The following is a 17,130-nucleotide window of genomic DNA, read 5'->3' on the forward strand; positions in this document are numbered from 1 at the left end:
GATAGAAGAGATAGGTCGGATGGGAGCTCCCGCATGCTACGGGGTGAGAGATCGGTGTGTATGTACGTCGATCGTTCCGGTAAATCGCGATAACGTACGGCCGCGTTGTCGCGGGAGTCGCGACGCGGTCGCCGGGATAAATACGTCTCGCCGGTTAAGGGAGATCGCATCCGATGCCGAGAGGACCTTTCGGCGCAATCGCACGTGCCCCCGATGGAACGGGCACGGCGCCACCGTGCCAGGATTTCCGAGCTTTTTCCCATCCTCCGCGAGAAGCGAAATTCAGTGCTCGGCCCGCAACCGTGTCGCACCGCCCCCGACCGCTTCGACGCTCCGTGCGATCGCGGTTGAGTCGCGTGGAGAGATCGAAAGAACGAGCGTGTCGCGTTAGCGATCGTTGTCGAATTAAGTAAAACCTTCGAAGTTCGTTGAACGATCTTGTCCGATGTAATTTTTAACAATTATAATTTTCAATAATTAATAATTGTAGTAAAAAGCGCGAAAAACCGGCTGATTATGCTCGGAACGATTTTTTGGTACCGCGAGAACAGCGGGAACGTTCTCGGTTCGCGGTAACGTGAAAAACGAGGACACACTGGCACGCCGAAACAGGCCGCAGTGACGACGGGGCATTATGCCAACGATCGGCGTGATCCCGCGGGTGTTTGACGAAGGGCCGCGAATAGAGAGCGATCGCTTGGATCGGACGGTGGTGGGCAGGTCGCTTAATTAGATCGGGCGCGGAGCGGCGCGTCAATTAGATCGAGAGATGTGCGCGAAGTGAACGATGGCCCCATTTCACGGCATGGCCCTGCTGCTCCTGGGAATCGGATACCTGTTACACGCGGAATCACTTCACAGCGAACGCGGCATCGGTAAATGTCCCGTGCATCCTCTCCGCCCGCGCCCCCACCTCCAGAGAACCCTTTTCCGGTCCCGGAAAACTCTTTTGTATCCGCGGCTGTGCGCCGCGCCACGTAATTTCAGTTGGATCGCCCGAAGTAATTTCGGCCGCGCGAAGCCCCGGCAGTCCCGGCACACGAGAGAGTGGCGTAAATCATTTTTATTATCGAATTCATCTCGCTGTCGGGCGAGGAGGATAAAATCGAAAGCGCGAGTTCGAAATGCGCCGTTTGTAGCGCATCAAAGAACGAAATATTTCGGTGTGTCGTTCGTAAAAGTCGGAGATGAGACTTGATCTAAATTCAATAAAAATTCGATTCCTCAAAGTTAAATATTTCATACGCCGACTTTGTGAATTATGTATGACAAAAGAAACTTTTTTAGATTAATTTTTTAAATCAATTATACCCGGAAAAAAGTTTTGACGAGTTGGAATTCGCTAATTGTAAAATTTTGTGTAATTTTATTGATTTTTCCCATGTTAATTAATATTCTGCAGTACTTATGAAAATAGAGAGTTAATTAATCATAATTAGCGTTAACCGAGAATCATACTTTCGAGAATTATAAAATCCAGTATACTTTTATTCTCAACAGTAATACATATGTCTTTTTTGAAGCTGGAAGAGAAATTAATTAACAAAGCGATTTACGTTCTTTAGCGGAAAAAGTAGTACCTGGAAAATAGAGAATAATTAACAACTTTCTTATAAGTTGATATCTAAAGCCATGAAAGAGCAAAAATTATGGCATTTATTTAAGCGTATTTTTGTTATTCCTGTCGTCTCTGACATAATTTTAACGCTTTGTTACCAGAATAGCATAATATGTTGTGAATTTATTAAACACTTATTAAACGAAATTATTAATTTGGCGTCAAGTTTATTAAATAATTGTTTTGTTTTAATATTCGAAATTATTCCTGACAGTCTTATTATCATACATACCAACATAAAATCGTAATTAAAAATATGTTCATACTATTTTTCGTTAGATAAAGATATCCAAATTTTGAAATACATTGTAAAAAAAGGCAAACCAAATTGAAGACGTGCGTAAAGTCTGATCTTAATTTAATTATTTAATATAATGTAACATATAATATATATATACAATAATCATCTTAACCGTACTTTTTTAAAAATGATTATCATATACGGGTCCAAGTGTGTGTAAAATAAACAGTTCGTGCATAAGTATTCCGTATTGAAAACACTCAGGTATTTTTTATCGGAGTCTTCGGGGTTATTTTTTAAACCGTGGTCTGTAATTCTTTCCGACGAAAGAACGGAAAGAACGTCACCGAGGGGAATAATAGGATGTTAATAGATTGTCAACACGTAGTTTATGTTTATTTCAGCGCTCTTTCATCTCAACGACGACACGGGCAAAGGGGAGAAGTCGCAGCGTGGTCCAAGGAAAACCTATTTTTTCAAAGACACGCCGCAAAAATTAACGGTGGCTATAGGGCAGGCCGCCGTCCTGTTATGCCGTGTTAAAAACCTAGGAAACAGAACTGTGAGTCTCACTGAACATCCCCCTACCCGAGTCCTGCTTGATCTCATCGATCTCAAAAGTAGCTCGCGTGTCTGCGATAACTTAATGTGCTCGCGCAACCCTTTCGCTGCTGGCAAGTCAAGCGTAGCGTGTTCATTAGTGTTCATTTAGATTCGATAGAGTTTAAAAAACGGGGGTTCTTTGCACGACGATATCATCATAATTCGTCGTAATTTTTTTGCGGATAAAAAGGTGGAGAGGTCTGAAAAAAAAAGTGAAAGCATCAGCGTTTTCGTATTCATGAACCAGTGCCAAAAAGTCAAAATCGATATTCTTATCGCTCCGGGCGGCTCCTTTAAAAATGAATCCCCGTTACGACAACTATGCAGCCATAAAAGGAGGAACGTCCGGGTTCTCCTCCGGGGCCGGGTCCTCGATTTTCCCGAGTTTAGAATCCTCCATTTTTCTAGCGTTTCAAAATGTTTGAAATGGAATGCAAATGTTCCTCTTCGGACTTGTTAATTACGTCTTTGTATCTCTAAATTCTCTCGGGTCTCGACAAGATCGAAAACTTCATTATAATGCGAGGTGAGGAACGAGCGCGCGCGCGGATGGGTTGAATCAGCAATAGCAGCAGTAGCAGCAGCAGCAGCGAAGGGGTTGAGGGCAAACTGCAATTACCTATGCCTCATTCGTGGCACCTCGCGCGTGTATGTGTGACCCAGGTGTCTTGGATCCGAAAAAGGGACCTACACATCCTGACGTCCATGTCGGTGACTTACACGAGCGACGCGAGATTTACGGTAGTCGGCAATCCGGAGACCGACGACTGGAATCTGCGAATAGATTACGTGCAACCGCGGGACGCCGGCATTTACGAGTGTCAGGTTAATACAGAACCGAAGATATATAGAGCCGTGGCACTGAAGGTTTTGGGTGAGTTTCCCTGCGACTTGCGAGGGGCGAGGCGTGTGTGCGCGCGCGCGCCTCCGCGAGCTCCATAAATCGCGCTTAAAGATCTCCCCGGGCGTCTTTCGCGGCCGGCAGGAACCAATTGTTTTAACTTCCTCCCCTTCTTCTCCCTTTCTGACCGTCCTACGGCGATCACGTTTCGTCTCTCGCGTCACAATGACGACGACGACGACGACGACAACGATGATTTGCTGAGCTTTTCGAAATGAAGTAGAATCCATTTTCCAAGGTAGAATCCGACGCGGATAGCAATAGGATCTTGCGCGTCGTTTCTCGAGTGTAATAAAGCCAATCGCGAACGACGCGCTCTGCTTCGATATTTCACTCTTCTCCTCTTCTCGTCGTTATTGCTGTTTCTATCAGACATACAGGCGAGGATCACGGGTTCCCAGGAGTTGTACATCAGGAAGGGTAGCACAATCAGTCTGACCTGCATCATAGAGCTGCAGGATCTGCCTCCGAGCAACGTGACCTGGTACCACGCTGGTGCGGTGATCGATTTCGACGGTCCAAGGTACGCAAGCGGTCGGCGATTATATACCTCTGTGAGATACACAATTAGCTGATGGAAATCGTCGCTCGAACGGCACTAATATCGCGGTGGAACGAACAATCGAGTCTAATCGGTGTAATCTCCCGCCGGCTTCGAAATCGCTTCCGCGCGCGTACACGCAAAGCTGCTGCTGCGGCGTCGAAAAATTATCGGTTTTCAACAGTGCGCGCGGATGATTCTATCCTATTCTTGCTCTTCAAGAATCGCTGTCGCACCGATGTGGATATCGCGATTGAATTTTAACGCGGTCGAGCGGGAAATTGGATTGACGCTGGATTGGCGAAACGGGATGACGCGATTTCACGTTAGTCGCTGAGATAAACGCAAAGCAAACCACGCGCGCGCACACACACACAAAACACAAACACACACACACACATATGCACGCAATGTGGATTTTGGCGGAAACTTTCGCAAGTCAGTTCTCGAGAGTAACGCTCTTACGTGTTACGTTCGACAGGGGTGGCGTATCGCTGGAAACGGAGAAGGGTAAGCGTGGTACCACCAGCAAGCTCCTAATAACGCGTGCTCAACTTAACGATAGCGGTAATTATACATGCGCTTCGAGCAAAGTCACCCCGGCGAGCGTCATGGTGCACGTGCTAAACGGTGAGCAAAATACCGGTGGCAATATCGGCAGCGAAGGGGAGGTTGCGACGGGGGGGATTGCAACGAGGGGATTGCGATGGCTCATCTCGAAATTCTCCGCTTCGCGATCGAGCAAGCGAGGGAGAAGCGTAATGTACTACATTGCGAAATTACTCCCCGAGCGCGCTTCGCTGATAAGGACATACATTTGTTTTAATTTGCACTCGCAATCTGCTCCTAGATTTCCCGTGCTTTCTCTCTTTCTCTCTCTCTTTCTATCCATTATGTTAATATGTTTGTTATTGGTATAAATATAAATAATGCAGTCCACATATCATCTTTGCAACAAATGTTTAATGTTGCGATGAGGCAAGGCACAATTTTCAATAATGTGATATTAAATAATAATAGATTGGCTCGCTCGTTGTGACAATAAATAGTACATATAATTAACTAACAAATTATCCGACGATAATTTTGATATTTGGTAACGAGAGACATGACCGACCCATTTGCAAACAATTTTTCTCGTCTGTCTTTCTCGGGACAACGTCAACGGTCGACGATCCTTAAATCCTCGAGGATCCCTTCGCGCGCAATACTCGTTTTCTCCTACTACTGCTACTACTTTGCGACGGGCCCCGTTAATAAATTTAATGTTCGTTAGCGAGCACCCGAGAAGGATTGGCGAGATCGGGACGCGTAAAGATCCGGGGAAGCGACACAAAAGCGACACCTTAGTCGTCCGATGTAATTCTCTTTTCCAGGCGAGCATCCCGCTGCGATGCAACACGGCGGCACCGGCGATGTAAATAGGAGACTCGTCCTGCTCGTCCTGATTTTCCTCGTCGATACGATGTTCCGGTGAGCGACACGCCGCCAATCTCTTGCGAATTCCTCCCGAATTCGCTCCCTGAGGCGTCCGCACGGATGCCCGCTCCGATGGAGAGGGATCGATGACACCGTGTGTCCGGCGTATGATTTTGCAGTACTGCCCAATTGTTTTTCTTTTTCTCTCTTATGGACGTTTTCGCACGATCGACGTTAGGTAACGCTAATTCAGAATTATTTGTTTGACGGATTTTAATCGGCTCGGACTCCTTGGACTCTAATAATGATCGCTCAAATATCCCTGCCCCTACAGATGTCAGTACGGATGTAACGTGTATGTAATGTAATAAATCTTTTGGAGTTACACAATTTGTCTGCTTATGTAAATCACCATCACCATCCCCTGCTGATGATCATTTGCTACCGAGAGTTCTTCTATAATGTCAAAGTAAGATGTGCCAAGTAAGTCAAGAGGGAGTCAATAATAAATATAAAATTTCTTAAATTTAATAATAAATTAGAAACTTGATCCTGAAATGCCTTTTACTTAACGTACTTTCAGCCAAGCTCGTCGATTATTCCTTCGTCATCGTAGTATAATAAAATTGAAAGAGACAATTACATAATTCACGTAATCATATGTTTAGAAACGCCGCGACGAGGTACAATTGTATACCGGGCTTAAAGTGTAAACCGTGGCGGAGTATCTCGCAAGACCTAACGACCCAATATAAAACCGTGCCAACGGGCATCCTAGCGTTAAGTGCAGGAATCGGAAAAGCATAATCCGTAAAAGCACGCGCGTGACGCGCATTCGCGGCGCCGCGCCGCGCCGCGCCGTTCGCCGCCCGCGCCGGGTCAAAGGGTTAACGCGTTGTCCTTCTTACTCGACGGCGTAACGGAGAATCCCGGAATCGCCGCTACCCTGCACCCTGCCCCGGCGATAATGGAACGCCGGGCTCTTTCCGGGAACCGTGGTCCGGGCACCGGGAAAGCTCTCCTGGTGCGAACCCCCCCACGGGACCTGCCGGATCCTGTCCGGTCTCATTTTATGCAAATCGCGCGCGGGAAGCATCAGTTAGACGTCCCGCCGCGAAGCATAGTCGCCGTCCGGGTCCGATGCAAATTCATGGCGGACATAACGTCGATCTTTACCACTCGCTCTATCGCCGTCCGTGGTCCCTTACTCCCCGCACGCTCGCGATATTTTTCTGGCGAAAAGAGCTCGGCAAGATTCATAAGCTCTACAGAACGTAAATTATCATCCAGACTTGTTAACATATGCTTCCTGCACCAAATTAAAAAATAAAGGAAAATTAATTGAAAAAGCACCGCTATGATAGCGGATATTAAATGACGAGGCGTTATCTGCGGTGATGCAAATGGGAACAGAAAAGTTTGCATTCGATTAATGCCGAATTTGGAATATTCGTAATACTTTAATGCATGTGGTTTGGTCTTTTACTGTATTTTATAAACTATATCAAATATAGTATAAAAATACTAAAAATTTATTTCGTATAACACGTATAACAAATTTATGGCCAAATACAATGTGGAAAAAATAAATACGTTTTAGGAAGATATGAAAAACATTCTAAATAAAATGTTCGGATTGGTGAGAGGCTTCTCTCGCGAGTTTGGCAAACTTCGTTTGCAAATTTTCGTCTCTTGCTACGACAGGCAGGGAACGTCGACGCGAGAGCGAGTTCTATCTCGGCGAGAGAGTTACGTGAGATCGCGCGAGTTAGGTCGGATGATTGAATTTTTGAACGCGCTCGAGCTATCGCCCGCGCGAGTATCACCCTAATGAACGAGTTTACGCCGTAATCGCGTGAAGCTTTTGAGCGCAAAGCAATTTTCATGGATATTCCCGCGGAAAATCCCGGCACGTCGGTGGTTCCGCAAAAGCCGCGTAAACCCATCGCCGCGAGCCTCGCGTAATTCTTTTGGTGTTGCGATACCGTTCTGTCGTATCGCATTTTGCATCACGTGCCGATACTTATTACGCGGCACGCGCTTTGGATCTTTGAACATCGAGAGCAAGCATGACGCAATAAACACGCGTATCGAAAAGGTAAATAACTACTTTCCGCGAAGGAGGAATAGAGAAACTCCTTCGGTAGTCCGCGTCGAAGTTTAATCAATAACAATGTTGTTTGGCGCTGGTCGCGCTCGCGATCCGGCTTCCCGAGTAGGTACGTGAACCGTATAAAGCGTATGCGAGACAAGTTGAATTATTCGAGGAATGCACTATACACGCAAATGCAGCCTTTATTGAGGAGTTTCGCCTGTGGTCGATGCCTTATAAGCGAGAGGACGTATGTGGCGTGTCCGCGGGGCCGTATACAATATAAAAGAATGAGGATCGAGTGGGATGGGGCGCAAGACACGTTTATAAAGAAACGGAAAAGAAAATTCATGGCGTGTTCTTTTCGCGTCCGATTCACAGAATCTAGGCTCCGCGCACATAATAGTCTCCGAGTGGTTTTCCAAAACTGGCACAATGGATCGTTTTAAAGATCTGTGCGAGAGAGATTAGCATTGTGAGCGCGCGAAGCTTAGCTACAAAAATACTTAACGCCTCGAACTGAACAGCTGCGAGGAGGAGGATTACGTCGGATTCAATCTTCTCGCCGAGAAAATATCGATTTCAAATCGGCTGACGAGTACCTACCTACCTGGCAAGTGTCTGAATGAAAACGCCATGAACAGCGAGCTCCCAAATCGCGTTAGACAGTTTGCTTCTAAAACATTGATTCGTTTCGTGAGCCGAATTAACGATCGATCCAACATTCCGAGGGAAGTAAACGTCACATCTCTCTCCGCAACGCGCACTGATTCTTATCGGATTTCCGGGGGACAGCGGCATTATCCGCGGATGTCAAATACGCGGGGGAGCGAAAGAGAAAAGTTTCGGGGTTGAGCAGTCTAAGAATTTCGCTAAGAAACTATACCGGGCGGCTGCTGCCGCATTAGATGCTTGTACGGCACGGGAGCGGAATTTTATCGAGTTAGCCAACGAGTTTCTGCGACACGTTCGTGAAAGTTAGCCGCGTAACTGCTGATCGTCCAGGAAATTCTGTCGATTGTTTATCCAATCCTCTTCTGCTTTTACCGAGTTCAGTTAAAAAGAGAAAGAAACAAAAAAATAGAAAAAGCAAAATTCCCAACTTTCTCACTCGTTGAACGGAAGCGGAACGGCTCATTTGCCTTTATTGCGCCTCTGGTATGCACAAGCGGCATGGGTAGCCGAGAAAAAGGTTGAGAGAAAATTACAGTTAACTAAAATTATCATATCGCGCTAAAAGGGAGCATTGTGAAGTAGTAATGTCGACATCGTCGCACAACACTACAGGCTTGGTAATAGCTTCGATGGATGATAATCTGACAGTAATAATGATAAAATGACGGTAATAATGATGTCATTGTAATGCAAATCACAATCACGATGGCATTAATGATTTTATTAGTGGTCGGCGTTTCCCGACAACAAAATTCTCGACGAGATACTTTTTATCACGCGCGCAACGTGTTAAAGTATTATAATCACTGTTTAATCAAACCGTTAGTTGCGTTACATCGATCGAGGTGAAGGTGAAGGTGGGAAGAGACGGTTCTGCGTTTACCTTGTATGTTCTTAATATTCGTTAAAGTAAGTATCTGAATATTGCAGCGATTACTAAATAAATCCCCGGCGAGGTGTTTTCAGCATAGTTGCGCCGAGAGCGTAGGTAAATTTCCTTTAGTTTGTCAAAGGAAGTATTTAACGTTCTACCGTTCAAAGCTGAGCAAAGCTCGAGGGCGTAACTCCTATCCTTATATCGATCGCGGTGTTTGCAACAAGCGTCGGATAAACGCGGTTCGTTTGTGGTGCCGGATCATCTGCAATTGACAAACCGTGTCGATGCTCAACCATGCTGAACCCGCTCGATATCGATATCGATCTCGATCTTAACGGTCCGCGGTCCTGCTGAGCCGGACACTCCGAGACAGCCGGGGAATGAGACTTGCAAGAGCGCATGTTACACCAGGGAACGATGCTGCCCGGCACAGAACTCAGCACTATACTCGTTGTCGTTATGCAAAGTAACGTAATAATAAATATAAAGTCAAAATGAGTAAAAAAATCTAAAAAATAAAAAAACCTGACAAAATATTAATTTTTATTATTATAACTCCTGTAAATCGAAGTAGTTTGGGGAATTTATCGTAATTAATGACCAGAGACCGCTTTGTCAAACTTAATTATTTAATTTAACATTTTTTTAAAGCCATTATTAAACATTTAAAAAATGAAACTATCATTCAAAAGAGAGTGTTTAAAAAGATTCGGTCATAGTCCAATTTGAACGTCGTAGACTATGCCCGGACGTTTCTGTGGCAGGATTTATCGCGGCGTAGCGCACGTAATTATTTGCCGAAATTGCTCGCGAACTACGGACGGAGATTGCAATAATTTCCTCCTTTCAGCATCGTAGCTGAAATTCTTTTGATGAGCGTCCTTTGTTCCGCGCCCCCGTTCGAGGCGGTCCCTCCTCTCGTCCTCTCGAGGACAATTCGTTTACGTCACTTGTCACTGGGGCTACTTAAAATGAGTAAACACCAGAGTAAACAAGACGCTTCGGTGCCAGTATCAAAGAGTAAATTATGGCAGAGTATAGTCCAAAGATTGAGCGTCAGATTGCCGACTGATACAGAGGTAAAACATGATCAAATATATGCAAAACTAACAAAAAAAAAAAAGAACATGACGGTTAGTATAATAAGTAGGTTAGTAATTTTATGTCACGTATATTTGGTCAAGACAGTATATCTGTTGCAGAAATAAATAAAGAGTACAATTCACTTCTCGCGATTTAAATTTAATCGACAGCCGAAAGTGTCGGTCTCGAAAATAATATTCATGCCGCGCGGTGCATCCATCTTATTTTCGTTCCCTGTTTCTTTAATGCAATATGTATTCCTTATCGATTTAATATTTTACGATGCGCAAAAGTGGATGCTATAAATATTCAAATCAATCAGAGGAACTAAGAAATTTATGCGAGGAAACCGCTTTTATATATACTTTCTTTCTTTTTGCCGAGCGTTATATTGAGCGTTACAGAGTATCGCTATGGGATCTAAAACGGTACGTGTTTCTTATTTCCGGACACAGAGCCAGACCAAGAGAAAAACGCTGTCGAAGCTTTCCATGATTGGTTTCAATGGGGCCGGCGTACTCTTTCACAGGCGCGGGGATCGACTTAAGGTACGTTCTCCATCCAGTGCGGCGGAATAAATTGGATGGACGCAAATAAATTGAGTGAGCGCGGAAAATGAACAAGTTTTAATACAGGTGAATCTCGATGCGCCTGAAGAATCGTCTCGCTCGTTCTTGAAATAAGATCTCTCTAAAAAAGAAGAAAAAATTAGATAAAAATTTCGTGCAATAATTTTCGGGGAGACGTGGCTCCCGCGATTCCGGTTAACGGTGCCGAAATTTTAGAAGAACTTTGACATTTTATCCATATGCATCTTCGATATTATGCATTTTACGACTCTTCAACGCCACCGGCGTCTTCTTATAATCTGGCGCGGTCGTTTCCACGGTCGTTTCATTTATTATCGTCGTTGAATCTTTCCGCTGATTTATTGCCGCGTTAAGTTCCACCTCCGCGGACAATATTGGTACAGCGCTTCTTGTCGTTTGGACAGATCCCGAGATACCAGAACACCTTTCGTCTGGAACCGTTTAAAACTTTTCACGCAGCGACGGTCGACAAGATCGTTCGTGACGTAATGGAGATCAAATTATCGGCGATTACATCATATCAGCCGGATCAGACATCAAAATTGTGTTTGGAAATTGCCAGTGACGTGCTGAAGGCTGTCGGCAAGAAGGATTACGACAGGTATTGAAATTATGGAAATTTATTTCAGATTGAATTCCACTTCTCCTCACTTATTCTCGTCTCACTTTCCTCGCCATCTCGCTGTAATTTTTTGTAAAAATTACAAGTATCGTATCCTTCATTCTCTATGTCCTAGAAGGTGACATGGGTCGCTGTTGTATCCATGCGTGTATCTAGATAACTATCCTAATTTATTCCTTTTACGTGTTGGCTAAGACACGATTATTTTTAATTAAAAAATGGTGAACGATACATGTACAACATAAATAAGTATCGACATTTACGATCACCGAGTGGGAGCTTAACAACGATTAAGTAAAACTTATAAAAATTATTAGGCAGGTCCCGATAATCGACACATTATTCGCTTATTTTGTGAGACGACTGTTTGCGACTATAGGTACAAGATAGTGACGCAAGTGTACATAATCCAGCGCTTCCAACAAAGTATGCACGCGGCCTTCCAGTGTCTCTGGGACGTGGAACGCGATAATTACTCGTATCACGTGTTCGAAAACAATCACATATACGCATGGTGCTGCGTATTCGGTGTGTATTACGATTAAACGCAGCGACGATTCTGAACTAATATCCTGCATTAAGCCCATGCAGTCTCATTAGTTTGTAATATCGAAATACACATTGTAACGCTTATACATATTTATCGAGTCATCGTGAAACCGGCATTAGTAATTTCAATGATACTGGCTTCAAATACAATAATATATATCGTGAATAATAATAATGTTGTAACGGCTGCGAATACAATGGCGTGAGAACGCTCGATGTAAATCGCGCGTAAAATGTACGAATGTGTCAAAGTATATAATATGCATATAATGTGTGATGTGAAATTAAATAAAGAAGAAATATTAAATAAAGCGAAACATATATGGTCAATAGCAATAAATTAATAAAATCTAATTCTGGCTAGTTTCCATACGTAACTAATTATTTCGGTAGGAAGGTAAGACTTTAAACTATCGTTTTTGCAGGATCGTCAAAGAAACCAGCTGAATTTATTTCCGTAAAGCGTCTCGTTCCGTAAAAAAAAAAAGAAATAATTGCTTCATTCCGTCTTCGAATACAAAAAGTATGCTTGAATTCCTAATTCAATCCGTTGATAATGACGATAATAATTACCGTTAATGTGGCATTTGAGCAAACTAATCGCTTGTAGTAAAATGCACCGGGCAACGCTAATGCTGGAACAATTACTTTACCGCGAACGCATGGCTGCAGCCATACAAAGCCATTGTTTTACTCGCGACAAAACGAGAAGCTTCTTGCACGGTTTCCCTGATAATTACGTTTCTTCAAGTACGAGCGATGACCCGGGATCGCGTCAGGCCAGAGTGTTTAAAAAGTCCGGTAATTGTTTCTTCCCTCGGCAGAATGAACAAAGGACGACTTAAAAAGGTTTCCCGGTATAACTCGCTTCTTGCATAAAGTCCGTCGTATATAAGGTGTTCCAGATTATCGGTGACTTTCTTCCTTCGATTAGCTCGACTTTTAATCTTACTAAAGTTTCACTCGTGTCATCTTTCTTTCGCGCGATTTATTAGAAAAAAATTCTATCTTAAATATATTAAACGAATAATTACGTAACACTAATTTTAAATCGATGGAAACGTAATTTGAGGTTGATTCTCTGAAACTTCCTTCATTTTTTATCACTCACGGGTCAGGGATTATCGGCTCTTCACGATATTTTCATTGGAGAAGATAAACGTCAAGTTTTGTCCCCAAAAATACGTACGCGAAAAGAGATGCGGGTAATCTGGAACATCCGGTATACCCGGACCCCTTCGGGTATACTCGATGGGGTTGTTTCAACTAGCGGAATGACTCTGGAAAAGTTCTGATCGATTATGCAGTAACCATTCGCTATTAATATTTATTGCTTTCGCGACTTCGTGCTTTCTACCCTCTCGGCCTCGGAGTGATGATTTATCGGGAAACTTTCGGTTGGCTCGTCTACGCCTCGTCGGAATAATAGACGGCGGTTTAAAGTTCCGGCGACACCGTGAACATTTTTATGAACATTGGCACGCTCGTCGGGACGTGCCTTCGATCGCGAAATGGCGAGATTATGTTTCGCGAGCGTGATCGCACTGCGGCGAAATGGAAGTAATTTTAACGTCGCCGAGAGTGAGACGACGAACGGAAACGAAAGAGGAAAGCAAGATCGAGAAACGGAAACGCGCTACACTTTTTGCATGGCGAATTTAAGACAAGCAATTTCCGTCGCTAATCTAACTCACGTGCCACGGATTTAAAACTCAAGCGGCGAGATAGCATGTGCGATCGAAAAGTGATAGTTAATGTATATAAAGCGAATTAATTAAAATAATAATAATAATACTCTCAAGCCTGTTGATTCTCGATTGGATGCAGGATGCAATCGATCGCGCGCGTTACGTGCAGCTCGTGACGTTGTCAAACGCAGACGACGGTAGTTCAGTCGATCGAACCCTTTCAGCGTCATTACGCAAAGGTCCAGAAGAAAAATGGACCAATGTAACCGACACGCTGATAAGCAAAAGATGGAAGAGATTTTGTTTTATCGGCAAACTCTCTCGCAATTTATGCGTCACTGCGGATTTATTTCACAATCAATGATGCTAGCTTATAAGGTCGAAACGAACGAGTAAAATTTTATTAAAGATTAATTAGAGAGAAAAATATTGTGTTAATTTTATATACTTTTTCCGAAATCAGTAAACTACACGCCGATTTTTTGTTGGTTTTTAAAACACAGCACCTAGTCGGAATAGTAAATCCACATTATCCACATACTTAAATCGATCGCAGTTTACTGATTTCGGAAAAAGTATATAAAATTCACACAATGTTGTTAGGCTACCAAGATCCAGTCCGGACCGTAAATGACGTTTTTCTCTCTAATTGATTGTATATTACAACGGTCGGTGGGTGTTTTATTTATTATTATTTAAATAAGGATTTTGTTGTAATAATATATTATTGTTTATTATAATTATTATCGTTATTATTATTAACGTTATTATCGCCTTGTCATGATAATATATATATATACCGTTTTTTCCACAAATATTATCCAGTGATGTAAAATAAAAATTTACGATTTCCAAAATCGCAGCACGTTTCGATATATTCTGCGGATAAAAAACCATCTATAACATCAAGCTTCCGTATTCCCTCGCGGTACTGTTAACGACCCTATTGTCAATTCATCATTTAGCGATGTATTTAGCATTTCCCTTTGGCCAGAGTCAAAATAATAAAATTATTCGATTGGGGATAGAGATACAATGTGCCTCGCGGGCCTCGAAGCTTGCGCGACACACACAAGCTGTGTTCTCTGGCAATGCCTCACTGGAAATTACAGGGAAAATGTGTGGCGGTTCTCTCTCTTTCTCCCTCCCGTTAAATTAATGGCGCAATTTCGATGTCCTGCCACGTGACACCGCGGTGTAGCGCGCGAGGGATGTTGCCGCCGGCGAATCGAAGACCGAAACAGGAACCGAAAACATTTGCGAGACCCCTCTCTCGTAAAATAGTTCACGGCTGAAATTCCTCGACGTTCGCCTTACTTGCATTTCCGCGACTAACGTATCGCCCGTATTTGCCGTTACGCTATTTAACCGATTAGCCACCCTCTGCAACTCCCGGGTTAATACGGTGAGAGACCTAAGGGTGCACTCGTCTGGAGAAATCATTAACGTGGTGATCTCTTTGCTTTTATGTAAAAAATGTTGAAGGGAATTATATCAAAATGGAATAAAGTCGGATAACAATTATTATTTGAAATTGTGAATCTTTGGATATTGTTTTAACATCATAATTAGCGTAATGTATAATTTTTTATACACTTTTTAAAAACTTATTAATTACTGCTCCTCATAGCTCTTTTCATAAGAGAAATCATGAAATTAATGAGGTTTATGGGACGACGGGATGTACGGGTGTTCTTAAACCGCGACGCTGGTAATAGATACCTATTTAGTAGCAAACCCCGGAATGGACGAGACATGTTTTTCCTCGGGCTCGTCTGTTACAAGTATAGCGTTAATATAATCCGCGTTGTTTAAAGAGATTATGTGTGTTCCCTCAGGGATTTGTAAAATTGCACTTTATAGAACGACCGTGTATATGGCTGTGTATACGCGATAGCGGATATGTTGTTCATTTTAACAAACCGTGCTGAGAGATCTCGCCTTCGAAGTTATAATTAAATTTTCCTCGTTAAAAGCGATCCGCGGATAGCGAAGGGAGGCGTGGATCGAATATTGTTTTCGACGATACGTTTATTTTATTCAACTTTTAACGAACCGAATTTCAAATGTCGCTGCCTAATGTGATAGAGTATACCGCGGTGATTTTCAAATATCCCTGATACCGAGAATAATATAGATCTATATCGCGTCTTCCTCTAGAAGAAAACTGAGTTGTTATAATGCCTTTACCAGGAGATGCTTCTTGCCTATGTCCGCAGCTACGTCCATTGTTCAGGTATAACAATTATTCGACTGTAAATTAACGCAAGTTATTTACCTAAATAACAGAATCTTTTTAAATGTACTTAAAACTTTAGTTCTTAAAACTTGCGATATAAATGTATATAATTTTCAAGGTGTCTTTCATTTCCATATCGTATAATCTCTGACATGATGCAAATTGACATGAACTTATAAAATAACTTTTTACGTTGTCGGTTATAATCTCTCGATAGAATATCGCAACGTTTAACGATGCATTCTTTTTTTAACGATTTGAGAATTACAGAGCGAGTATATCTCATAATGCAATTGGTTACTTTGCGAAGCACAGAAAATCCTTTGCAATAGTTAATCCTCATGTTACACATGCACACCACACACACACACACACACAGACACACAGAGATAGTATGCGTTTTATGTACAGATTTTACATGGAATGCACCAATCACAGGAAATTCCGTAGAGCAGTAAACCATGCACGACTGCGCACGTGGAACGGAGCTCAAGGCAGATAGCGGAGCATATGGCGATTTACGAATTTGGACAATGGTAATGATTATTCTGCATATAAATCCTATTATACGCTTCCTTTACCTTTCTTTCCCGTCTTAACGTCTTTACCTGTTCGTTGCTTTCTCCACCTTTCTTTCCTTTAATATTTCTATTACTATACCAAGTTCTCTATCGAACACTGTCATGCTTAGTCGTCATTTATCTTCTTTGAAAAACAGCACAGCAGATGTGAGAGAGAGATATAAGAACTCGTTAAATTTATATCCATTTTCTATCTTACTTGACTGTTTATTGCTTCCTTTGTTGTTAGTCTTTCCTTAATCCTTGTAAAGCCTATTATCCCAAGAAATATTCTCTTTCTGTCGAACATTCTTTATTTGTGGTTATTTATTACCGCAATTTTTGACCATTTTTGAAAAATATCACAGATACGAGAGAAGTTATAAACATTTTACTGTAGTAAATTTATGTTACGTGTCAATTTATAGTTTTATTATTTATTTCTATAGATTAGTTTTTTACGCAAGACTTTGTTTATTTGAAAAATCTATTTTCTACATATTTATTTATAAGTTTTTTGGCCGATCGACGCTACCACCAAGATCGAATTGGGTACATACTGAATCGCACATGGTATTTTTGGGGGACATCATCATCATCCACCATTTTATAACAACCATACACATTCCTCTTCTACAATCATCATCACGCTACATCAACGACACTCGTTTCCCAAAGCATAAAATAATACAATTATGTATATTTTTAAATATATGTATAATATATATATGCGCGTGTGCACAGAGATATAAAAAAGTCAAATTCTATTTAGAAAATTACAAAAGTAGATTGAGTATGAATGACAATTTCGCTAAGAGATCGCTTTAGAGAT

General features: G+C 42.4%; 2 protein-coding genes across 2 annotated transcripts; both read left to right on the forward strand.

Annotated features, from left to right (window-relative positions):
• Position 1: 1 nt before the first annotated feature.
• Positions 2–5,713, forward strand: LOC139772730 (leucine-rich repeats and immunoglobulin-like domains protein 2). The gene is made up of 6 exons (XM_071706620.1): positions 2–875; positions 2,264–2,421; positions 3,126–3,336; positions 3,736–3,886; positions 4,386–4,534; positions 5,281–5,713. Exons 1-6 carry the CDS (start codon positions 788–790, stop codon positions 5,379–5,381), a joined length of 858 nt encoding a protein of 285 aa, XP_071562721.1. The 5' UTR covers positions 2–787; the 3' UTR covers positions 5,382–5,713.
• A 4,225-nt stretch (positions 5,714–9,938) lies between these two features.
• Positions 9,939–12,285, forward strand: LOC139772795 (dynein light chain Tctex-type protein 2B). Its single transcript, XM_071706729.1, has 4 exons — positions 9,939–10,046; positions 10,506–10,598; positions 11,045–11,241; positions 11,642–12,285. Exons 1-4 carry the CDS (start codon positions 9,939–9,941, stop codon positions 11,805–11,807), a joined length of 564 nt encoding a protein of 187 aa, XP_071562830.1. The 3' UTR covers positions 11,808–12,285.
• The last annotated feature ends 4,845 nt before the right edge of the window (positions 12,286–17,130 follow it).

Source organism: Temnothorax nylanderi, unplaced genomic scaffold (genome assembly GCF_030848795.1).
Source record: "Temnothorax nylanderi isolate EJ_2023f unplaced genomic scaffold, tnyl_v1.0 TNYL_tig0053_pilon, whole genome shotgun sequence".
NCBI lineage: Eukaryota > Metazoa > Arthropoda > Insecta > Hymenoptera > Formicidae > Temnothorax > Temnothorax nylanderi.